Here is a 24,584-nt window from a genome sequence, read left to right as displayed (position 1 = left end):
GTTTTAAATTGAGGGGGAAAGAAAGTACAGCTGTACTGGCTGAGGTTTTAGTTGAAAGAACTTGCCAGCTGAGTTTGTCATGTTCTTAATGCTACAAGGACTGAGAGGAGTAGTTAAGGCTGACAGTACCAAGGGACTCCTGCACAGTCATGGGTCATATCTAGTTGTTATTATTACATTGCTGTTTTTGGGATCTTGCTATTTGCAAATTCACTGCTACATTACAACAGTGACTACATATCAAAAGTACATTACTAATGTAAAATAATATGGCACCCTAGTGGTTATGAAAAATGCTCTATAAATGCCGGTCTTTCTTTTTTCAGTTAAACTCTCCTCTGCCAGTGTCTCACCAATCTTACTTGGAGAAGCTGTCATAGTGAGGGATTGCAGCAATGTAGAAGGACATTGAAAACCATTTTGTTTTTGGAAACATGAGCACTGTAGCATTAAATGTATTCGATAAAATAATTAAAGTTCTTGAGTAGATCTGTAGCTCTTGTTGTGGATGCTGTGGTTGGTTGGCTCGTTAGTTTGCTGACGTTTCATTACCCTGCTGGGTAACATCATCAGTGCAGCCTCCGATGAAGCGCTGTTGTGTTTTCCCGCCTGTTATTTAAACTCTGAGGTCTGTTGGATTTGATTACCTTATTGATTTCCTGTTTTTCTGTTGCTGTGGTGTACAAACAGGGTCTAATACCATGTGCTTGTTGATGGCCTTTTTTGGCCTTCCACCAGGAAGGGTAATGAAATGTCTGCGAACTAACGAACCAGCCTGGTGAGCAAATCCGCCACAGCATCTACAACCCGAGCTACAGATCTGCTCAAGAACCTTTAATTATTTTATTGAATAATTCAAATAAACTGATGTCTAGGACATTTTGCCTCCAGCTCTGACTATGGGAGTTCAAAGATTTTCAGATGAATTATTAATCGGATGATGACCAGCCTTTAATCTATTTCTAGCTGCTCTGTTCTCTTAGTTTTTTTAAATTTTCAATTATGGCTGTTTAGGTTTCCAACAATCTTCTCCAAGTGATCAGGGAAAATATTCTTCAGAAAACAGTTGATGGCATGAGACTTGAAGGAACTCCTTATGTTGGTGAGTGCTGTTTGAGTTTGTTAACACTGGAACCTCAAACTGCAAGCGTGTAAGCAATCTGCTTGGTTCTACTGGGGCTGAGCTAAACTGATCCGAGCTCGTTTTACATGTCTGCTGTGTTCACTGATCTCCACTAGGTCTGTCCTTCAGGTACTGCAGTTGTCTGCAGCATTGGCTAAGTTAGGGAGGAGAAAATTTGCCAGAATTCCTGCTCCTAGTGGGGCCTGGTGACTCCATTCGTAAGTTTTTTTGATGCTATAAGGGCAGGAATAGGAGTAGACTACATGGTAACTTGCTCCATTATCAAAGAATACTTGTGAGCAAAACTGATGTGCAAAAAGTAGCTATTTTGACGAGACAGTTGAAGATTGATGGTGACTTATCAATCCTTGAAAGTTTCAGGGCTGCTAAGAACAGGCAACAAGCACAGATCAGTTGATGGTCTGATCTGGATAGTGTTTCATATTGAGTCTCACCTGACCCATTTCTCATGCCTGCTTGTGTCAACAGGATTTTAGCACATATAAAATATTGCATAATTTTGCTATTTATCTGAGGTAGATAGTTGGCTTTTGTTAAAAAGGATGGTGTCCCTTTATTTGCGCTTCAAGTTGTGCAGATCTGCTGTGCAGGTATTACAGGCACAACCCCATTCTGCAATTAGTATTTCCATTTGTGTAATAAAGATAGTTAAAGTGAAGTCCATGAGTTGATCGCCATGGAGTACCAGCATTGTTGAAATGACAGATCTGCATGAAGGCAAACCACATTCTCCTCCCTCTCTTTCCAGGGATACTATATGCAGGGTTAATGCTAACCAAAGATGGACCGAAGGTGTTGGAGTTTAATTGTCGCTTTGGTGATCCAGAATGTCAGGTAGTTTTGCTGTTATCTTTGTTCTGTGTCTGAGGTGCTTACTAAAAGCAAGGACCCAGGTTACATAATATGACGTCTTCTTTTTTGTTTTATCCGAAGAATCTCATCATGAATCCTTGACTCTGTTTTCAGGTCATTCTTCCCTTATTAAACAGTGATTTATATGAAGTAATACAAGCAACTTTGGATGGAAAACTATCTAGAGTCATGCCGTCTTGGATGGAAAGCAGTGCAGCTGTGACTGTGGTTATAGCTAGTGGTGGTTACCCAGGCAGCTACACTAAGGGCCACATGATCACAGGTAGAATCTACGCTGCAGATAAGATGTCTTAAGGTTAATAGAATGGTGCTCGTTACTTCAATAAAATTGTAGTTATTTTTGTATTACCTGTGAATTACGGGAATATATTTGCTTTAAAATAAAAATTGAATAGACTTGGCTAAAAGTATTCAGCTTTATGTAATCTGTGAATTTGCTGACACATCTATATGTCTGTGATGAGGTCACAAAATGCATGTTTTTTTTGCTTATTTGCGAATAAATTTGCCGCTGTTTAGAGTCACGGCCCAGGAGGATGCCATTCAGTGGATCAATCTCTGTGCTGCATCTCCATTAAGCAGTCCAGTGATGTAAATTCTTTCTTTGGGATTTTTCTTTCATTAATAAATTGACAAATGTCATTGTGCTCACCAACATTTTAAGATTCAAGAGAACAAGGCAAAAAAATAGACTAAACTGAAGCAGTGGGTGACCCCAAACTTCTTTTTGTGAACTTTAACCCCGTTTGATCTTTTCCTAAAGGCTTTGACTACTTCGTATCAGGGCTAAATATTCATGGCATACCCATGATGATGACTCTGTTCATTAGGATGTGTATAAGAGGGAGATGTTGAAGGTTGTATCAAATTGTTTGTTTTAAAAGCCTATAGGTACCTTGTCTAAAAAGCTAACATGCTGCAGTCAAGTCAGTGATAAGTTAAACTATATACAGATCAGAAAAGCCTTTTTTTTTCCAAATCCGAAAAGTTGCTGACTTATGTAGAATATGCTGATCCTGGCTGCTGTATTTGACCTCTATCCTTCAGAGTTAAGAGAAACAAAACACTTTGAGATTCCTGTCACTGACTACCATGCAATAATTTGCTTGGTATGGTGTTGGTACACTGGTTAAACTTGTGCTATCCCATAATCAATTAGCTTACTGACACTTTGTGTCTCAAATGAAATACAAACAGTAGCCATTTGGTTTGACATTGGAGGGCTGCCATTAAAGAGTGATCGCCTTCTGGAGAAATGGAAGGATGAAATATTGTTGTGAACAAGAGAAATAAAAGATTGCAAGGAAAGGCAAGACTGAGCTGGAGGTGAGCAACTCTAATTCTGAGTTTACATTTCAGTATCGACACCAGAAGTGAGTGTAGGGTGTATTTTCTATAGAACAGCAGCATTGTTGAATGATATTTAATTTTTTTGACCTGAAAGGAGTTTATTTTGCAGGTTTGTCACTTGCAAAGGATATGGGTCTTCAAGTGTTCCATGCAGGCACTGCAATGAAGGATGGGACAGTTGTGACAAATGGTGGTCGAGTGCTTACAGTAACTGCTGTCAGTAAAGACCTGATTAGAGCAGTGAAAGAAGCAAATAAAGGGGTTGAAACTGTTCATTTTCAAGATGCTGCTTACAGAAAAGACATTGCACATCGAGCCATTGCATTCACAAAACAGTCCAGGTTTGTATCTAAATGCTAATCAATCTTTTCCTGATATTTTAATTCTATTTGAGCATGGGGTTAAGAAGCAATTTCAGAGTGACAGCAGATTATTTCCAGCAGCTCAAATAAGTTCATTAAACGACTGGTTCAAGCACTGCCAATGCTTTATTTAGGTAATGCATTCCTCTAAGTTCTGAACAAGCTTCACCTGGCCTGAGGTTAGATCCCAGTCTATGATGAGTTAGCTGATCTCTTTCTCAAAGTAGCTATAGAGCCACAGTATTAAACAATTGTGCACTATAGCTTCATAGAATAGAAACACTCTAGATGAAATTATAGGGGGTGAGATCTTTGTGATCGCTATTGGTAACTGCTGCTGGAAAATAAAAAGTGTGGTTTGTATATAGATGTCTGCATTGGTGAGATGGGGTGAGAACATGCAGGTTTTGCTCTGAGGGTGTTAGGGTCAACTGGCCTGGTGACCTATGCAGTCTGCGGTAATAAGAGGAGAACAGACATTTCTGGTATCACAATCAGAAATGCTTGTTAAGTCATACCCCAGTATGGATCAAACATTCCATAAAGAACAGCAAAAACAAAAGGACGGAAGAGGGTGGGATTAGGGCATTAAGTTCAATAATCAGCGATGATCATTTTGAGTGGCAGAGTGAGCTCTGGAAGTTGAATGGTCACTCCTGCACCTGTCTTCAATGTTTCTATGTTAAGGAAGGAAATCAGCTGTCCTTAACTGCTGTAGCCTGTACAAGCGGTGCAGTTGACTCCTGATTATCCTCTAGGGATGAGCAATAAATGCTGGCGTGGTCAGTGATGCCCCCAGTCCCACGAGTGGAGTGAAAGAAACAAGTGGTCCACTAATGCCCCATATGACTGAAGCAAAACAACCTTACTTTCATGTACAACTCCACATGAGCCAAGTCAGGCCTTATTTTGTCTTTGAAATTGCTGATCAAGTTTGTGATTTTTTTTTCAAATCAGCCAATGGTTGCTGCAGCTGTTGTATAAATACAGATCAGCTCACCAATCAATTTGTTTCATTCAGGAAGTCCCAAAATGTACCTGGTTGGAATTTGTGTAATAAGACTTTTTTTCAATATTTTGACAGCTTTGAGTTTAACTTGAACTGCATTTCTTGCAAAAACTTACACACCTTTTTGTGTCTGCTCAATGCGTCTTTTTCTTCACCATCCCCTCTCTGCAGAGGACTGACTTATAAAGATAGTGGTGTTGACATTGCAGCTGGGAATGCTTTGGTTCATTCACTAAAACCACTTGCGGCAGCTACCTCCAGACCAGGTAGGCAGGTATCCACCCTAATTGAATCTAGTACCACGAGCTGTATTACCAATAGATGTATTTGACCTGTATATAAAATACATATAAAAGCCTAAAATGTCTTTGGAAGATAGACATCACAGTCGTATGTTTGAGTACCAGTTGTGGAATAAATTCTGATCAGAAAATAACATAAATGAGGAATTGATTTATTTTACATATACAGATTAAATTGCCTGTTCTCTAGGAAAGCAGTGACTTATATAGGATTATAATGCCAAATATATATTATAATACTGTAATTCTCTTGAAGGATATGTTATAACTTTAAAACAATGTCATTATGAAATTGTACAATACTTTGGTCTAAAGTTGGAATACGGAGTGTAGTTTGGGACAGTTCACTAAGTAAAGGCAGGATGATGTAAATTTGCTGGATATTATTGAGGGATGAATGAAATGAGTTATATTCAATGACTTGGAAGACCAAGGTGTGTATTCAGAGAAGCGGTGGAAATTATAGGGGAATTTTACAGAAAGTCCCGGGTTATGAAGCAGCTTTAGGGGTATCGAGTTGAAAAATATTTCCATGTCAATGAATTGGGTAACAGAAGTGCATTAGCTTAGCCTGAGTATTAAAACCATAAAGGTGAGATTAAGAGAAATGTTCTCAATGCAAAGGTGACTTGAATATGGAATGTCTTACTGCAGGTGTTCATTGAAGCTAAGCTACACTGAGTATTTACAATGAAATTGAATAAGTTTGAATAATCTGAGAAAATGAAATTTAGTGTACACTGCACAGATGTTGTGTGCCAACAGTCTATGAATCTAAGAAATTGTTTCTGTCTAATTCTCAGGTTGTAATGCCAAGCTTGGAGGATTTGCAGGCACCTTTGACCTGAAGGCAGCTGGGTACACAGATCCAATCCTTGTCTCTGGAACTGATGGAGTTGGAACCAAACTTAAGGTGTTGTTTGCTTGTAATTGTAATAAGTTTCTAAAACGTGTGATGTTATTGATCCTAATTTTCTTTATTCCTTTATTCCCTTCCTATTCAAACTCCATCTTGACTGTGGACAGATTGCCCAGATGTGTAATAAACATGACACATTGGGCCAAGACCTGGTAGCGATGTGTGTAAACGATATTCTGGCACAAGGAGCAGAACCACTCTTCTTTCTCGACTACTTTTCCTGTGGGATGTTGGATGTCAGTGTGGCACAGACTGTCATTGCTGGTATTGCGGAGGCTTGTAAAATGGCTGGATGTGCACTGTTAGGTAAGGTAATACTGTGGCATCAGTACAATTCCCAATGTTGCTCATGAAGCTGCTTAAAATAAGAATACACTCGCAACTGTTTTCTAAGTCAATGCATTGCCAATACAATGAGCAAAGCTAAATATTGGGACTTGTTTTGTGAATGAACTGGGACGGGTAGCATATTTAATCAGTGGAACATAATTATAAAATGGTCAAGGTGGCAGCCTTAGCTTTCGCAGTAGCATGGTTGCCTTGGGTGTAAAGAACGTGTTCGTTCATGTAGCATTTTGTCTGTTTTTTGCAATGTCTCCTACTACAGGTTCCTGGTTTTCAATTCTGTCACAAGTGAAGATATATCTTGCTCAACTACTTCGTCCAATCTATTTAGAGCTTTAAAGTCCTCTTATCTGGCCATTCTTTTTCTAAAGAAAAATGTCTCTGGTAAAGATGCCATATCAAAGCACGTTATGCAGGATAAGCAATGGCGGACTGGCCTTTTTCTCATTGTGATGCTGTCAAGTTCTTGTTGTGTTTACATGACCATTTCAACTGTGGCAGTTTTTTTTCTCTTGTTTATTGTTTTGAAGGAGGAGAAACAGCTGAAATGCCAGGCATGTATTCCCCGGGACAGTATGACCTGGCCGGCTTTGCAGTCGGAGCAGTGGAACGTGAACGGCTTCTCCCACAGCTGGAGAGCATCTCTGCGGGTGATACCGTCATCGGCATTGCATCGTCTGGTCTCCACAGTAATGGCTTTAGCCTCGTTCGAACCATTTTGGAGAAGTCCTCTTACCAGTGTTCCTCCCCAGCACCATCCAGTTATGGTTCAAAGACCCTTGGTAAGGTTTCAGAGAAAGTATTTTTAATAAGATAACAACGCCTTGAACAAATACAGAAGTTGCTGGAAAAGCTCGGCAGGTCTGGCAGCATCTGTGAATAAAAAAAAAAACCAGAGTTAACGTTTTGGGTCTGGTGACCCTTCCTCAGCTCTAAGGGGGGGTCACCAGACCCAAAACATTAACTCTGATTTTGTTTTTCTTCACAGAAGCTGCCAGACCTGCTGAGCTTTTCCAGCAACTTCTGTTTTTGTTCCTGATTTACACAATCTCACTTCTTTCAGATTTTATTGAAATGCACCTTGAACCTGACTTAAACTTTTGTAGAAGAACATCGCTAGGAAACAGATGCTTTAGTCCAACCAGTCCATGCCAAACATAATCCCAAACTAAACTAGTCCCACCCAATTGCTCCTGACCCATATTCCTCCAAATCTTTCCTATTCACGTACTTATCCAAATGTTTTTAAACACTGTAACTGTGCCCACTTCTGGTGCTTCCTCAGGAAGTTCATTCCACATGCAAACCACCCTCTGTATTAAAAAAAAGTTGCCCATGTGGTGTTTAAATCTCTCTCCTGTCACCTTAAAATATGTCCCCCAGCCTTGAAATCCACCATCCTAGGGAAAAGATGCCTACCATTAACCCTGTCATGTGAGAGAGCCACATTATACAGGTAGCAGGCCAACGTTACCTCTCTTCTGTATGACCTTTAGCCAGGCCCTGCATTGAATGAGCCCCTTTTGAAAAATAAACAAATACTCCTGTTTCGAGACTAGCGCATGTAGGACATTTGAGGTCAGTGCATGAGACTAACCCTTGAACATGTCACTTAATTGTGTTACAACTTAATCCAAAAATTAACGAGTGGCATATAGCCAACAGATTCTAAAGTGTTAGTTGCATTATTGTGGCTTCTGTTTGTGTATATAATATCTTAATAGAAGAATTGCTTTTAATTTCTAGAGGGTTGTGGATGCACATTCATAGAGTTCGTTAGATATGGAGGTGCAGGTGGTCTTTCATTGAAACAACCTGCAGATTTTGCGAAAACAATAAGACTGAAATTAATTATGCAAAATAAATAAAAACAATGTAAAAGAAACTAAACTACATTCAAAACACGTAGTGAACTGTAATTCCATAAATCTCAACAGCATTCCTTTTTACAGGACTTGCACCAGATAAACTTCCCTCTTACAACTATAGAACTTTATTATAGTTTAAATTCTCAGACTTAAGGATCTGACCACCTCTTTCTGAGTCTTTATGCAACTGAGTTTAGACTTTTTCATCTTTAAATAATCCCCTTCAGATCTTAATCAAACAACTTTGGTCTGGAGCTTTCAAACTAAATTCCTTTACATTGAGGTAATCTATTTCGTAACAATTCATCCTGGAGACCAGTTCCTAGTGGTGTACCTCAAGGGTCGGTGTTGGGTCCACTGCTGTTTGTCATTTTTATAAATGACCTGGATGAGGGCGTAGAAGGATGGGTTAGTAAATTTGCAGACGACACTAAGGTCGGTGGAGTTGTGGATAGTGACGAAGGATGCTGTAGGTTGCAGAGAGACATAGATAAGCTGCAGAGCTGGGCTGAGAGGTGGCAAATGGAGTTTAATGCAGAGGAATGTGAAGTGATGCACTTTGGTAGGAGTAACCAGAAGGCAAAGTACAGGGCTAATGGTAAGGTTCTTAGTAGTGTAGATGAGCAGAGAGATCTCGGTGTCCATATACACAGATCCTTGAAAGTTGCCACCCAGGTTGACAGGGCTGTTCAGTAGGCAGACAGTGTTTTAGCTTTTATTAATAGAGGGATCGAGTTCCGGAACCAAGAGGTTATGGTGAAGCTGTACAAAACTCTGGTGCGGCCGCACTTGGAGTATTGTGTACAGTTCTGGTCACCGCATTATAAGAAGGATGTGGAAGCTTTGGAAAGGGTGCAGTGGAGATTTACTAGGATGTTGCCTGGTATGGAGGGAAGGTCTTACGAGGAAAAGCTGAGGGACTTGAGGCTGTTTTCATTAGAGAGAAGAAGGTTGAGAGGTGACTTAATTGAAACGTATAAAATAATCAGAGGGTTAGATAGGGTGGATAGGGAGAGCCTTTTTCCTAGGATGGTGACGGCGAGCATGAGGGGGCATAGCTTTAAATTGAGGGGTGAAACATATAGGACAGATGTCAGAGGTAGTTTCTTTACTCAGAGTAGTAAGGGAATGGAACGCTTTGCCTGCAACGGGAGCAGATTCGCCAACTTTAGGTACATTTAAGTCATCATCGGATAAGCCTATGGACGTACATGAAATAGTGTAGGTGAGATGGGCTTGAGATCGGTATGACAGGTCGGCACAACATCGAGGGCCGAAGGGCCTGTACTGTGCTGTAATGTTCTATGTTCTAATTCTAAACTATCTGACTTCTATAGGGGCAACTGTTTTACTCATTCAGTGTCAACCAAGACTTCTGCACCTTGAAACAAAAAAGCTCTCTTCAAACTTAGGTGTTGTCCCTGTGCCAAAACAGAGTTTTCTGGATCCTTCTAATGTATGATTTTTACTCTCTTTTCATAAAATTCATGTGATGAAAGCAAAAGCCCATTACTTTCCAGGAAATCACATACTGTAATTTAAAATAAATTGCTGTGGCTACAGAAAAACTTGCATGTTCATCATTAAACCTCCCTCAGTCACAGACCAAAATCAATATGCCACTAGTTCAAAGTCCAAACTCTAAAATAAATGAAACTAAAACTAAAATGTATATAAACACCATACATCACAAAGCTAACCTTGCTTTAACAAGCTACTGTTTTTATTAATAAGCCTACCAGTACCACTGCTTTTAAAGAATGAGCTTTATAACTAATTCTTAGCCTGAAGTGCTAGAAAACAAAAGTTACAACAATCACATGACAGAACATGGATTCAGCTCTTCTGTGGCATTTCTCAGTGGTTTAGATTTGTAAAATTCATCTCTTTGTAGGGGATGTGCTTCTGACACCCACCAGAATTTATGCTAAGGCCTTGTTGCCAATTCTACGCCTGGGACTTGTGAAAGCTTATGCTCACATCACTGGAGGTGGACTGCTCGAGAACATCCCCAGAGTGCTTCCTGAAAAGTTTGGTGTTGCATTAGGTGAGAGCTTTCTTCACATAATAGAGTGCTACACCATGGAAAGAGTCCATTCACCTCATCGACTGCCGTGGCATTTTGTTCACCATGCAGTGTTCTCTTTCAGTTCCAATTCTGGATGTTTTCTTTTTAACATGTCATTTAATAACCTTGCTGATGTAATATATAAGAGATAACAAAGTGTCGAGCTGGATGAACACAGCAGGCCAAGCACCATCTTAGGAGCAGAATGTAATATCTACCTCTGTTCTCTTTATGGCAAAATTAATAGTGAAAGAAAGGCATTCAGGGTGTTTTTAAATAGTTGCTAATCATAAATCAGTGCCTGTTATTCTCATTGCAACTTCAGCTTCCGTTGGGAAGTATTTGATTTGGATCTCAATCCTGGCAAGGTGCATCTATACCTCATTAAACACCTCCCAAGTAACAAACTGTGGGCATCCCTCATCCAGATGTACCTGAACGCGTGGTTCAAAAAGACAGTTCACCTTCACCATTTTGAGGGTTTTGCAACAAATGCTGGACTCACAAGTGATGCTAAGTGCCATGAAAGAATTTTTTAAAAATTTCCTCTGACCAATCTAAACGTCAGAATAGAATTGTGCCAGTATAACTGATTTTTATTTTTGTATCCTTCACCATCACCTAAATATTTTGTAAGACTCCCTTTGTAAATGACAGCCTGTCTTAGGCTATAGGTTTATACATAAAAGGAATTGGACTGAATGGCCTGAACAGATCTCTCGGAGCTGGATTTGAGTCTGAGCTTCTGAGATTGTAGTCCAGCACAATCCAATTGAAGGTACTTGACCTTGTGATACAATTAATCATGTAGAATTTTAAGTAATTACTTCTGAAGTGGCCACAGATCCTTTCTCCCCCTAAAATAATTCAGTTGTTGCAATTACATTCCTGTACTGGGGAAGGGAATTGGTAACAAAATGCCTGAACTTCAAAGATATTCAAATCCTTCTCCTTCAGTTACAGTACTACTTTTGTTGTCGTTTAAAAGATGCGTCATGTTGGAAGATTCCTGAAATCTTTTCCTGGCTACAAAGACAGGGGGCCCTTTCTGAAGAGGAGATGGCACGCACCTTTAACTGTGGAATTGGAGCCGTGCTCGTAGTTGATAAAGAGAAAGTTGAAAATGTGCTGCAAAGTATACAGAGCCATCATGAGGCATGGGCCATTGGAAACGTTGTGCCACATAAAACAGGTTAAAACTTCTTATCCCATTAGCTGTGTTTGCACAAGGAAGGGGAAGGCTGTCAAAAATATCAGAGATAATGGGAACTGCAGATGCTGGAGAATTCCAAGATAATAAAATGTGAGGCTGGATGAACACAGCAGGCCAAGCAGCATCTCAGGAGCACAAAAGCTGACGTTTCGGGCCTAGACCCTTCATCAGAGAGGGGGATGGGGGAGGGAACTGGAATAAATAGGGAGAGAGGGGGAGGCGGACCGAAGATGGAGAGTAAAGAAGATAGGTGGAGAGAGTATAGGTGGGGAGGTAGGGAGGGGATAGGTCAGTCCAGGGAAGACGGACAGGTCAAGGAGGTGGGATGAGGTTAGTAGGTAGATGGGGGTGCGGCTTGGGGTGGGAGGAAGGGATGGGTGAGAGGAAGAACCGGTTAGGGAGGCAGAGACAGGTTGGACTGGTTTTGGGATGCAGTGGGTGGGGGGGAAGAGCTGGGCTGGTTGTGTGGTGCAGTGGGGGGAGGGGACGAACTGGGCTGGTTTAGGGATGCAGTAGGGGAAGGGGAGATTTTGAAACTGGTGAAGTCCACATTGATACCATTAGGCTGCAGGGTTCCCAGGCGGAATATGAGTTGCTGTTCCTGCAACCTTCGGGTGGCATCATTGTGGCAGTGCAGGAGGCCCATGATGGACATGTCATCTAGAGAATGGGAGGGGGAGTGGAAATGGTTTGCGACTGGGAGGTGCAGTTGTTTGTTGCGAGCTGAGCGGAGGTGTTCTGCAAAGCGGTCTCCAAGCCTCCGCTTGGTTTCCCCAATGTAGAGGAAGCCACACCGGGTACAGTGGATGCAGTATACCACATTGGCAGATGTGCAGGTGAACCTCTGCTTAATGTGGAATGTCATCTTGGGGCCTGGGATAGGGGTGAGGGAGGAGGTGTGGGGGCAAGTGTAGCATTTCCTGCGGTTGCAGGGGAAGGTGCCGGGTGTGGTGGGGTTGGAGGGCAGTGTGGAGCGAACAAGGGAGTCACGGAGAGAGTGGTCTCTCCGGAAAGCAGACAGGGGTGGGGATGGAAAAATGTCTTGGGTGGTGGGGTCGGATTGTAGATGGTGGAAGTGTCGGAGGATGATGCGTTGTATCCGGAGGTTGGTAGGGTGGTGTGTGAGAACGAGGGGGATCCTCTTAGGGCGGTTGTGGCGGGGGCGGGGTGTGAGGGATGTGTTGCGGGAAATACGGGAGACGCGGTCAAGGGCGTTCTCGATCACTGTGGGGGGAAAGTTGCGGTCCTTAAAGAACTTGGACATCTGGGATGTGCGGGAGTGGAATGTCTTATCGTGGGAGCAGATGCGGCGGAGGCAGAGGAATTGGGAATAGGGGATGGAATTTTTGCAGGAGGGTGGTGGGAGGAGGTGTATTCTAGGTAGCTGTGGGAGTCGGTGGGCTTGAAATGGACATCAGTTACAAGCTGGTTGCCTGAGATGGAGACTGAGAGGTCCAGGAAGGTGAGGGATGTGCTGGGGATGGCCCAGGTGAACTGAAGGTTGGGGTGGAAGGTGTTGGTGAAGTGGATGAACTGTTCGAGCTCCTCTGGGGAGCAAGAGGCGGCGCCGATACAGTCATCAATGTACCGGAGGAAGTGGTGGGGTTTGGGGCCTGTGTAGGTGCAGAGAGGGACTGTTCCACGTAACATCAATGTACCGGAGGAAGAGGTGATATGTTTGTTACAGCCCCTGATTTCCACTTGAATTACAATTATAAACTTTGCTGGTATAATGGGAATTATTTGCCTATCGAAGTGAAATATTGTAAACAGTGGAAATCTGAAAGAAGAACAAAGAGTCCAATTTCGCGTTGGATACAACACTTGAGACTAAAGGATGAAAGGATATGGGGAGAAGGCAGGAAGAGGCCATTGAGATGGTTGATCAGCTCCGATCAAAATGAATAGCAAAGTGTGTTTGAGAGCGTGAATGGCCTAATCCTGCTCCTATTGTCTATGGTGATTGAGAGTTAATGGTTGGGTTAAGGAGACAAATTACCCAGTTCTTCTGTAATCTTGGCTGCTGAGTGTGTAACTTCTACGCAACTAACCTGAGTTCAGCTAGGATCTCTAGAGGGGGAAACAGATTAATCAACAAGTAACATTGCTCCTGAAGGCTGATTTATGACTCCTCCTGGCAAGTAGGAATGTGGATGTCAGCTGAGACAGCACTAGAGGGAGCTGTGACGTCTGCTGATAGCTACCACGTAGGTTCACCGCAGGACTGTCATTTTTCACTAAGCTAGTGCCCATGGAAACATTCTCTGGAAAAATATAGGTGCAATTCGGAGATCTTGGGAAGAAATTGAGGATGAAACCAAAAAAGCCCTCCACTTATTATTGGTGTCTTTTGCTTTTGTCTGTGGCGAGTTGCTGGCTAACATGAGTTTACTAAGGGTCGTTCACACATGGAATGAACTTCCTGAGGAAGTGGTGGATGAGGGTACGGCTACAATGTTTAAAAGATACTTAGATAAGTATATGAATAGACAAGGTTTGGAGTGATATGGGCCAGGAGGAGGCTAGTGGGACTAGTTTAGTTTGGGATGATGTTGGACAGAAGGATCTATTTCTATGCTGTATGACTCTATGACTGTATAAGATGGTTTCTCATGGTGTTCTTTTGGTGCTACTGCTGTTCATGGTCCATACCTCCAACTGGTTGAGAAATGGGGTGTGCGGAGGAGGAGGGGAACAAGGCTGCCCTATCAAACAACGTTGAACAGAAAATAAATCCTTGCCTTTTTATTCTTTTTGTGAAAAATGATCTGAGGACTAACAACTGACCTTTTTAACATAATGTGGAAAATATTTTTAGTTGATGTTCTTAGTCCATTACAAAATGGTGCCAGTTGTGCAGTTCAGAATCAAACTAAGCTAATTGAGAGTCTTTCCAAAAAAAAGTCTGTTCAAGGATTTCACACTTTTTTATTCCCCCTCCACATTTAGGCTGTGAAAAGGTATCAATTAAAAATCTCATGAAAATGCTATACTTAAGCCAGCAGTCTGATCAACATGCTACGGGTGATGATTTGTCCCAAGATTCTTCACAGACTCGGAAAATGAGAGTGGGTGTTCTCATCTCTGGAACAGGTGGGTTGTTACATTGCATTTGTACTTCTCCAACTCCAACCAGAACTGTACTTGTTTAATTTGAAATACTGTTTATTGAGGAAGTAATATGGATATATTTCCTTAATGACACAGCCGTTTTGTTCATTGACAACACCAAAATCTCTGCTTTTCCTTCCTGGAAGCCCTCATTAAATGTATAGAAAGAAAGCTAGTGTGTTTTCAGATTATGGGACCTTAGTTCAAAATGAGAATCACTTTGACCATTCAGTCATCTTGAATTTGGTATTGACAAATTTCCCACCTATTGGGATGGATATTGTACACAGGAGAGGTTAGGAATCTGCTTTCACATCTGTTCCTGTTTCCACAATCCATGAGTAGTCCAGATCTTCTAGAAAAATCACCCAAAGCATTTTCAAAACATAGAGTAAGTTTGCCTGAACAAGTTGATTTTTGCTTACATTTTTCTGTGCATTTTCTTTTCAGGGACAAACCTTCAGGCCATTATAGAACACACCAAGGATCCTGCTAGTTGTGTAGAAATAGTAATTGTTATCTCCAACAAAACTGGTGTCGAAGGACTGAAGAAATCAAGTCGAGCTGGCATTCCTACACGGGTGAGAGTATCTTAGTCATCTGGGCTGACCAAATGCAAGTAATAACCAATAAATGTCACATGTGAGTAAAACCCCAGGCTGCGAGGAGAAGTGCAGGTCCCCAACATGAAGGACAGTATTGTTGAACACTTTCCCAGCTGTTAGTGTGCAATGTTCCATGTTCAATCCAACAGTTTAAATTACAGTGCCCCAGTTTGGGACAAACCCAGTGTTTTTAGATACACGTGAGCAGAGGAAAAAAAAAGGTGAACATGTACACGGGTAAATATGATATATACAATATAATTGAAGCATGGGACATGGTTTAAGTACACATTGCTGTCAGTGTGCTACATTTTAGACAAAAACTTTACACGAAACGAAGAGTGAGAGAGAATGGATGGAAGAGTATTTATAGAGTCATGAGATATTCAGCATGGAAACGGACCCTTCGGTCCAACTTGTCCATGCCAAACAATTACTCTATATAAATCTAGTCCCTTTTGCCAGCATTTGGCCAATATCTCTCGCAACCCTTCCTGTTCATTTACCCATCTCGATCCCTTTTAAATGTTGTAATCGTACCAGCCTCGACCACTTCCTCTGGCAGCTCACTTACATGGAAGTGGTAAAAGCTGGCATCAAGAAACCATTTTAATTATCCAAATGCAGTACTAACTAATAGCTCTGATCAACTTGAAAGCGGAACTCATGTACTGACACTGAAATATGTTTAACAGAATAACTAGTTATTAAACGGTAAACCTGGACTATCTGTGATAACTATTTTATAAACATACTCATGCAAAAATCAACATGGGCTTCTAGCTGGCTGGGAAATAATTCTGTCACATTTTGGTTTTCAGAAAAGAAAGTGGAGCAATTTTTTAAATTACATTTTCTCACATTACATGACTGGTTAAAAACACTTGCTCATTTTTCCTGATTTGGATTCTCTTTTGTTTTTGAAAATCTACAGGTAATTGACCATAAATTGTATGGCAGCCGCTCAGAGTTTGATAGTACTGTTGATCAGGTTCTTCAGGAATTTTCTGTTGAATTGGTCTGCCTAGCTGGATTTATGAGAATTCTCTCTGGTCCCTTTGTCAAGAAATGGAATGGTAAATATTGATAATTTGCTCTCTCCAGTTGCTCTGAACAGTCTGTTAGTAGCACTGTGTCACAAATAAAGAGAGTGTGATGCTTTCAAGGAAAATGAAGCTAGAATTAAATAATCGGGGACTTTTTGAAAAGATGGGCCGGAGGACATGTGGTTGGGATAGCTTCATTAGTATGAGATGGAATAAATTCGTAAGCAAGAAATGATCTTGGATCAGAAGATGTTGAATTCATATGGCTAGGTTATAAGCAACAACAAGGGTAAGTAGGTACGACATGAAAATTGTTGTACATGTGGAATGACATAGAACATAGCCTGGAACCCAGGAGGCACGGCGGCTCAGTGATTAGCACTGCTGCCTCACAGCGCCAGGGGCCTAGGTTTGATTCCAGCCTTGGGTAACTGTCTGTGTGGAGTTAGCACATTCTCCCCGTGTCTGTGTGGGTTTCCTCTGGGTGCTCAGCTTTCCTCCCACAGTCCAAAGATGTGCAGGCTAGGTGGATTGGCCATGCTAAATTGTAGTGTTCAGGAAGATGCAGATTAGGTGAGTTACAGGGGGATGGGTCTGGGTGGGATGCTCTAAGGGTCAGTGTACACTGTTTGGGACGACGGGCCTGTTTCCACACTGTAGGGACTCTAAGAATTCTAAGACACGGATTTGTGGAGTAGTGAATAGTGATGAAGGTTGTTAAAGGATACAACATGATATAGGTTAGTTGGAAAGTTGAGTGGAGAAATGACAAATGGAGTTTAATCCTGAGAAGTGAGATGATGCATTTTGGGAAATCAATTGCAAGAGGGAATTATACAGTAAATGGCAGGACACTTGGGAGCATTGATGTATAGGTGGATCTTGGGTGCAAGTCCATAGCTCCCTGAAAGTGGCAGAGCAAGTAGTTAAGGCAGTAAAGAATCCTTATGGCATGCTTGCCTTCATTGGTCGGGGAATTGAGTATAAAATTGGCAAATCATTTAGTTGCTGCTTGAAACTTTGGTTAGGCCACATTTGGAGTATTGTGTTTAGTTCTGGTCACCACACTATAGGAAGGATGTAGATACTTTGGAGAGACAGCAAAGAGGTTTACCAGGATATTACCTGGATTGAAATGTTTAAGTGATAAGGAGAAGTTTGTCAAATGTAGATTGTTTTTGCTGGAACGTCAGAGGCCGCGGGGCAACCTGATAGAAGTATATAATGTTATGAGAGATGTGGATAGAGTGGATAATTGGAGTCTCTTTCCCAGGATGGAAATGTGAAACACTAGGAGGCAGAGGTTTAAGGGGAGAGGGTGAAAATTTTTAAACCAGATGAGCAAGGCAAGTTTTTTTTTGCACAGAGGGTCATGAGTGCCTCGAATGCACTGCTGTGGGAGATGGTAAAAATAGATACGATAGTAAAGTTTAAGAGGCATTTAGACAGTCACATGAGTCAGCAGAGAATACAGGGATACAGACCATGTGCAGGCAAGTAGGTTGATTTTAGAGTGACATCATGGTCAACAGAAACATGGAGGGCTGAAGGGTCTGGTCCTGTGCTGTACTGTTCTAGGTTCTGTGATAATTGACACTAGTTATATGGTCGTCATTAAGTCAGTTTTCAATTCCAGATTTTTATCGAATTCAAATTTCACCATCTGCCACCGTTCAATTCAAACTCATATCCCCCAGTAGGATTCTGGATCACTAGTCTAATGATGTTACCACCATGCCATACATCCCATTTTATATTAGCTTGGATAGAGGATTGGCTAACAAATAAAAGAGAGTTGAGATATGGGGGCATTTTCAAGATGGCAGCCTGGAACTACTGGAATTTGTGCTGGGACCACAATTTTTTACAATATGAATCAACAGCTTGGAAGAGGAAAGTGAGTTAATTATTTCCAAGTTTATAGACAACACAAAAATAATGGGATGGTGAGTGATATGGATGATGTCTACTGAGGGATCACGACAGGTTAAGCGATTGGGCAGAAACTTGACAGCTGGAATAACATGCAAAATGTTAGGTTATACACTTTGATTAGAGGAGCTGAATACTATTTAAATGTCGAAAGGCTGCAACAGAGGAGGGTTTGAGGTTCTCCTGTGTAAATCATAGAATACTAGCATACAAGTCCAGCAGAAAATATGGAAAGCAAATGGAACATTGGCATTTACTTACAAGGAATAGTGTAGAAGAGTAGAAGTTCCTTGTCAAAATTATACAAAGCAGACCATAGCTACAATATTCAGAACAGTTTTGTTCCCTTCTATCCTTTGCATAAAAATGTTTTTCCAACGAGAAGAGATTGAGTAGGTTAGGCCTGAACTCATTGGAATTTAGAAAAACGAGAGGCAACCTTTTTGAAATGTACAAGATTCTTAGGGGCTTGACAGGGTAGATGCAGAGAGTTTAATTCCTGTGCAGGAGATGATTAGAGAGCATAATCTTAGATTAAGGGGTCACTTATTCAAGACAGGGATGATGAAGAATTCCGTCTTGCAGAATAATGAATCTGTGTAACTTTTTATTGCAGAAGGCTGTCGAGATTGGGTTGTTTAAAAATACAAAAACCTGACACAGGCCTTTATTCAGGAGGGCAATCTAGAGTTTATAGGGGAGAAAACAGGAATGCGGAGTTAGGGATTATCAGATCAATCATGATCTCATCGAATGCTGGAATATTGGCCTATTATTATGTGTAATGGTCTTGTGGACTTATGGTAAAGATCTGTTTGCAGCATATTTTGAATTTGAGAGTAGAGCACAAATTTGATTATTGTAGATTTAATTCAACTTTGAACATGAGACCATTATTGGGCGAGTAAACTGTGTGGTCCAGTTCATTGTTTTCTGTCCATAAGTTATTCTCCATTAGGAGTTGCATATAGACTAAGCTGACTTACTGCAGTTGACGTAATGCATGTTTAAATACTTCAGTTTAAATAGTTAAATAAAAAAGCACTTCTCTGAGGAATATGGATTACATGGTGAGAAGTGCTCAAAAATTTTAAACAAGTAATTGTCTCTTAAGACTTCATTAAACAATGTATTAAACAATGTTTTAAACAAAAATCTAACTTTCAGGGAAACTATTGAATATCCATCCATCACTGCTGCCTTCTTTCAAGGGAGTTAATGCCCACAAGCAAGTGTTGCAGGCTGGGGTACGGGTGTCTGGCTGTTCTGTGCATTTTGTAGCTGTAAGTATTTTCCTCTCTAGCTTTCAGTTGCTGGTTTTCCACAAATTCTGTTTCTCTTTCTCAGTTTTTGGCCCAAATTCCCTCATGACTACACTGCTTTCTTCAAGTGAAGTTTGAACACTGATCTGTAAGATGTGTCACATTGACATTCCCAGTACAGACACGGTCAATGGGCCCAACTGTTGTTCCAGGGCAGAACACTTGTATTGGATTTTTAATGCAGTGATTTTGCACTGTCCTAACTCTTTTAACTAAAGGTATAGTATGAAAGAAAGATTTGCAAACACATCTTACTGTTAGTTGTAGAGTGTGAAATTTTGCAATTTAGTTTTGGCAACAGTCCAGATCACTGACATAAATGAGTTTTGTTTTGTTTTGTTTCCTTTTATGATTCTTTTGAGGCAAGGCTGATGATGCATCAGTTCTCAGTCTTGCTTTCATTGGCTGAGGATTCACCACTTCAGTACCTTTTAAAGATGTTCTTTATTCTCCTTTTCCCTTTCAATAGCAGGTTTATAGAGAGAACAACTTGCAAGAGAAAGGACAGTGAGAGTAAGAAATTATTGGGAACTTCTTACTGTCTCTCCATGCAGAGGATAGAGAGAAATTGATGCTTTTTGTTCGCAGACTGAATATTTCTGCCACATTGTCCATGTGCACAGTAGTCACCTCTCCAGGAACAATCTGAGCGGTTGTTACTGAGCCAAACCCTGCATAGCCACCAATAACTGGTCCAGATTGGCTTTTGAATTAAAAGACACTGTTTCTTGGCAAAATTGCCCTGAACACACAAACACACACACTATCCAGAATGCTTCCTCACTGCTTGAATAAGATAACATTGTAGATGCAACTCAAAATGTCTTCCATAACTTATTTTAAAACTACAAATCTCTTCTTACAGTTTCCTTGTTTGAAGCAGCATTTAATACCATTTGTAGTCTATAGCCCAAATAGAATGATCCATGCCACAAGCCACATGTATAAAGTGTATGCTGTTAAAGCCTTTCCTTTTCCAGGCCTAAATGATGTTGTCTTTTTTTTCTAATAGCATTCTGCTGTTTTACTTTTTGTTATTTCAGGAAGAAATTGACGCTGGAGCAATTATTGTGCAGGAAGTCGTTCCGGTACTGGTGGGGGATTCTGAAGAGACCTTGTCTGAGAGGGTGAAAGAAGCTGAGCATGTAGCATACCCTGCTGCTATCCAACTAGTGGCCAGTGGAGCTGTACGTTTAGGTGAAGATGGCAAAATTTGCTGGAGAGAGCAGAAGGCACTTGAAACCGTGCAACATGGGACTGGTCACAAAAATTGAGGAGTTTTAGAAAGGGAGAACTGTGAAAGAAATTGAAACCCCTTTTTCTGATTTGCTTATTGTCATTGTTGTCCATTCCACAACCGTATCTCATGAGGTGGAAAAGTAAAATTCTCTTGTGCTAAAATGTGCTCAGTTTAATTTCGTTACTTAAAACAGATTATCCTTAACAAATTGACTTTATCAAATAAAAAGACTTCTTCACAAATTAAACGGAGATTGCAGAAAAGCAAAGTAAAACAAACCTCGCACTTTGTTTTCACTTGCTGTGGCAACAAAACTTGGAAAGTTTCTGAAGAAGGGTCCAGACCCAAAACGTCAGCTTTCCTGCTCCTCTGTTGCTGCTTGGCCTGCTGTGTTCCTCCAGCTCTACACCTTGTTATCTTAGAAAGTTGAGTTCTGTTTGATTGTGGAGTAATTTTCTAAGATCTTTCTGATGTCTGTGGACATTTACAAGTATGAGTATCATTACTTAATCTATTCTTTCTTCGAAAAGCCATAGTAAAGAGAATTTTGCATAGGATCTTTTGAGAAAAACCTATGTTTAAAGCAGTCTTAGCAACTTTGGATGTAATATGGGGCACAGTCAGATGAAACAAAAGAGTTTATAAGAGTTAAAAGCTGGTTACCTGCTGAGCAAGGCAGCTTGTGTTAGTATGTGCTGCAAGCAGATAAAAACTCAGTGCAGGAGTAGGTGATTCAGCCCCATAACCTGCTTTGCCATTTAATAGTATCATGGCTGATCTTATCTCTACCTCAACTTCACTTTCCTGCCCATTCTCCATGACCTTCCATGTTACAAATGAGAAATCTTATCTATCTCCTTAAATTTATTCAGTGACCTGGCATACACCACACTTTGAGGTAGTGAATTCCACAGATTTATGAACCTTTGAGAGATTCCTCCTTATCTTTGTTTTAGACCAAGGGGTGGCAAGATGAAGACAATGACCTTGCATTCTAGATTGCCCCACAAGGAGAACGATCCGCTCCGTCTTACTTGACAAATCTCTTTAGATCTTGCATACCTCTGTTAGATCTCCTCTTGTGACTACAGCCCAAACTGCTCCATCTCTCTTCATTAGATCAACCCCTCACCTCTGAAATCAATGAAGATGAACATTCTCTGAAATGCCTCCAATGCAATTCCATCCTTCCTCAGGTAAGGGGTCCAAAACTGTACACAATATTTCAGGTGTGGTCTCACTAATGTCTTGTCCAGTTTCAGCAACATTTCCATACTTTTATACTCCATTCCATTCCAATGAATGACTCTAGACCCACAGCAATGTGGTTGACCTTGAACTGCTCTCTGGGCAATAAATGCTGCCTAGCCAGTGACATCCTCATTCCGTTTAATGAATTAAAACAAACCTATTCAGCTAGTGACATCTTCAAAACATTGCAATAGGTTTATTGTGATTTTCCTTATTATTCATTTTGTTATTCATTATTTTTACTTATTCCTCTTTACTGAGAATAGTCAGATTTGTATTTTTTCTAATGATCACACCCTTTATAATAGACTCCAGTATTCCTGTACTACAAGATGTCATGTTAATATGCTTGTAAGACCATAAGTCAGAGGAACAGAAGTAGGCCATCAGCTCATTAATACTGCTCTGCTGCTTGATGAGATTATGGCTGATCCGATAATCTTCAGCTCCACTTTCCTGCCTTTCCCCAACTTGTTTCTCTTACTGATTAAAAATTTGTCGGTCTCAGCCTTGAATATACTTAATGACACAGCTTCAACAGCCCTTGTGCTTCCCTGTTTGTCCATTCCTTTGTTTCTTAAATAATAGGGTTACATTTTCAACATCCCAATCTACAGATTCTGTTCTGGAATCTGTCGAATTTGTTAAGTTGATCATTATCCATTGTCTGTTTAGCCAGCTCTTTCAATACCTGCTGGACTGTAAATACAGAGATACAGATGACATTCTGGGTGCCTGGGTTTGAATCCCACCATGGCAGATGGTGGAATTTGAATTTAACAACAAAATATCTGGAATTAAGAATCTAATGATGACCATGAATCCATTGTCGATTGAGATCATTGGGTTCTGCAACTTTGCCAACTTTCAGTTTCATTAATTGCTCCCATTTTATTTTACAAAATCATATTTCAGTTACCTATCAACACTAGGATGACTAACAGAGTAATTATTCAGTTTCTCTCCCATTTACCTGTTTTATAAATTCAGTCACTCTGTAATTTAATACTTATGTTTTTATTTAACTTTTCCTCTTTATGTAGTTTAGAATTGTTTACCATCCATTTTTATGTTACTTGCTAATTTATGTTTGTATTCTATTCATCATTTCTTTATTTCTTGATCCTTCTTTATTAAATTCTAAAATGCACCTAAGCCTTAAAAATTGGTACTCTTATGGCAACTTTATAATTCTCCTTTTATCTAGTCTAATCTTTAACTTCAAAGAACAAAGAAAATTACAGCACAGGAACACGCCCTTTGGCCCTCTAAGCCTGCACCGATTGAGATCCTCTGTCTAACCCTGTCATCTATTTTCTAAGGGTCTGTATCCCTTTGCTCCTTGCCTATCCATGTACCTGTCCAAATATATCTTAAACGACGCTAACGTGTCTGCGTCTACCACCTCCGCTGGCAACGCGTTCCAGGCACCCACCACCCTCCGTGTAAAGAACTTCCCTCTCACTTTGAACTCATGACCCCTAGTAATTGAGTCCCCCACTCTGGGGGAAAAAGCTTCTTGCTGTCCACCCTGTCTGTACCTCTCATGATTTTGTAGATCTCAGTCAGGTTCTTCGCTCAATCTCCATCTTTCTAATGAATATAATCCTAATCTACTCAACCTTTCTTCATAGCCAGCACCCTCCATACCAGGCAACATCTGGTGAACCTCCTCTGCACCCTCTCCAAAGCATCCACATCCTTTTGGTAATGTGGTGACCAGAACTATACGCAGTACGCTAAATGTGGCCGAACCAAAGTCTTATACAACTGTAACATGACCTGCCAACTCTTGTACTTAATACCCTGTCCAGTGAAGGAAAGCATGCGTATGCCTTCTTGACCACTCTGTTGACCTGCGTTGCCACCTTCAGGGAACAATGGAGCTGAACACCTAAGTCTCTCTCTACATAAATTTTCCCCAGGACTTTTCCATTTACTGTAGAGTTTGCTCTTGAATTAGATCTTCCAAAATGCATCACCTCGCATTTGCCCGGATTGAACTCCATCTGCCGTTTATCTGCCCAACTCTCCAGTCTATCTATATTCTGCTGTAATCTCTGACAGTCCCCTTCACTATCTGCTACTCCACCAATCTTTGTGACATCTGCAAACTTGCTAATCAGACGACCTATACCTTCCTCCAAATTATTTACGTATATCACAAACAACAGTGGTCCCAGCACAGATCCCTGTGGAACACCACTGGTTACAGGTCTCCAATTTGAGAAACTCCCTTCTACTACTACCCTCTGTCACCTGTGGCCCAGCCAGTTTTTTTATCCATATAGCTAGTACACCCTGGACCCCATGCGACTTCACTTTCTCCATCAGCCTGCCATGGGGAACCTTATCAAACGCCTTACTGAAGTCCATGTATATGACATCTACAGCCTTTCCCTCATCAATCAACTTTGTCACGCGCTCAAAGAATTCTATTAAGTTGGTAAGACATGACTTTCCCTGCACAAAACCATGTTGTCTATCACTGATAAGACCATTTTCTTCCAGATGGGAATAGAACCTATCCCTCAGTATCTTTTCCAGCAGCTTCCCTACCACTGACGTCAGGCTCACCAGTTGATAATTACCTGGATAATCCTTGCTACGCTTCTTAAACAAGG

The 24,584-nt window shown here is 40.9% G+C and overlaps 1 protein-coding gene across 4 annotated transcripts in view; it reads left to right on the top strand.

Moving 5' to 3' along the window:
• gart (phosphoribosylglycinamide formyltransferase) overlaps positions 1 to 20,870 on the top strand; it is a 32,745-nt gene extending 11,875 nt beyond the window's left edge. For all 4 annotated transcript variants that reach the window (XM_048541214.2, XM_048541216.2, XM_048541215.2 and 1 more), the window contains exons 8-22: positions 1,015 to 1,102; positions 1,893 to 1,978; positions 2,111 to 2,279; positions 3,477 to 3,708; positions 4,910 to 5,004; positions 5,844 to 5,953; positions 6,067 to 6,265; positions 6,835 to 7,086; positions 10,067 to 10,219; positions 11,229 to 11,432; positions 14,403 to 14,546; positions 15,015 to 15,145; positions 16,104 to 16,245; positions 19,315 to 19,430; positions 20,513 to 20,870. In XM_048541214.2, the coding sequence (XP_048397171.2) occupies positions 1,015 to 1,102; positions 1,893 to 1,978; positions 2,111 to 2,279; positions 3,477 to 3,708; positions 4,910 to 5,004; positions 5,844 to 5,953; positions 6,067 to 6,265; positions 6,835 to 7,086; positions 10,067 to 10,219; positions 11,229 to 11,432; positions 14,403 to 14,546; positions 15,015 to 15,145; positions 16,104 to 16,245; positions 19,315 to 19,430; positions 20,513 to 20,743 (2,352 nt within the window). In that variant the 3' untranslated portion in view covers positions 20,744 to 20,870. The remainder of the gene's footprint in view (positions 1 to 1,014; positions 1,103 to 1,892; positions 1,979 to 2,110; positions 2,280 to 3,476; positions 3,709 to 4,909; positions 5,005 to 5,843; positions 5,954 to 6,066; positions 6,266 to 6,834; positions 7,087 to 10,066; positions 10,220 to 11,228; positions 11,433 to 14,402; positions 14,547 to 15,014; positions 15,146 to 16,103; positions 16,246 to 19,314; positions 19,431 to 20,512) is intronic.
• Positions 20,871 to 24,584: the final 3,714 nt, after the last annotated feature.

The sequence above is a fragment of the Stegostoma tigrinum genome, chromosome 12 (assembly GCF_030684315.1).
Source record: "Stegostoma tigrinum isolate sSteTig4 chromosome 12, sSteTig4.hap1, whole genome shotgun sequence".
Classification (NCBI taxonomy): Eukaryota; Metazoa; Chordata; class Chondrichthyes; order Orectolobiformes; family Stegostomatidae; genus Stegostoma; species Stegostoma tigrinum.
The sequence above is the reverse complement of the archived record's forward strand: the minus strand, read 5'-3'. Positions and strand labels throughout refer to the sequence as shown.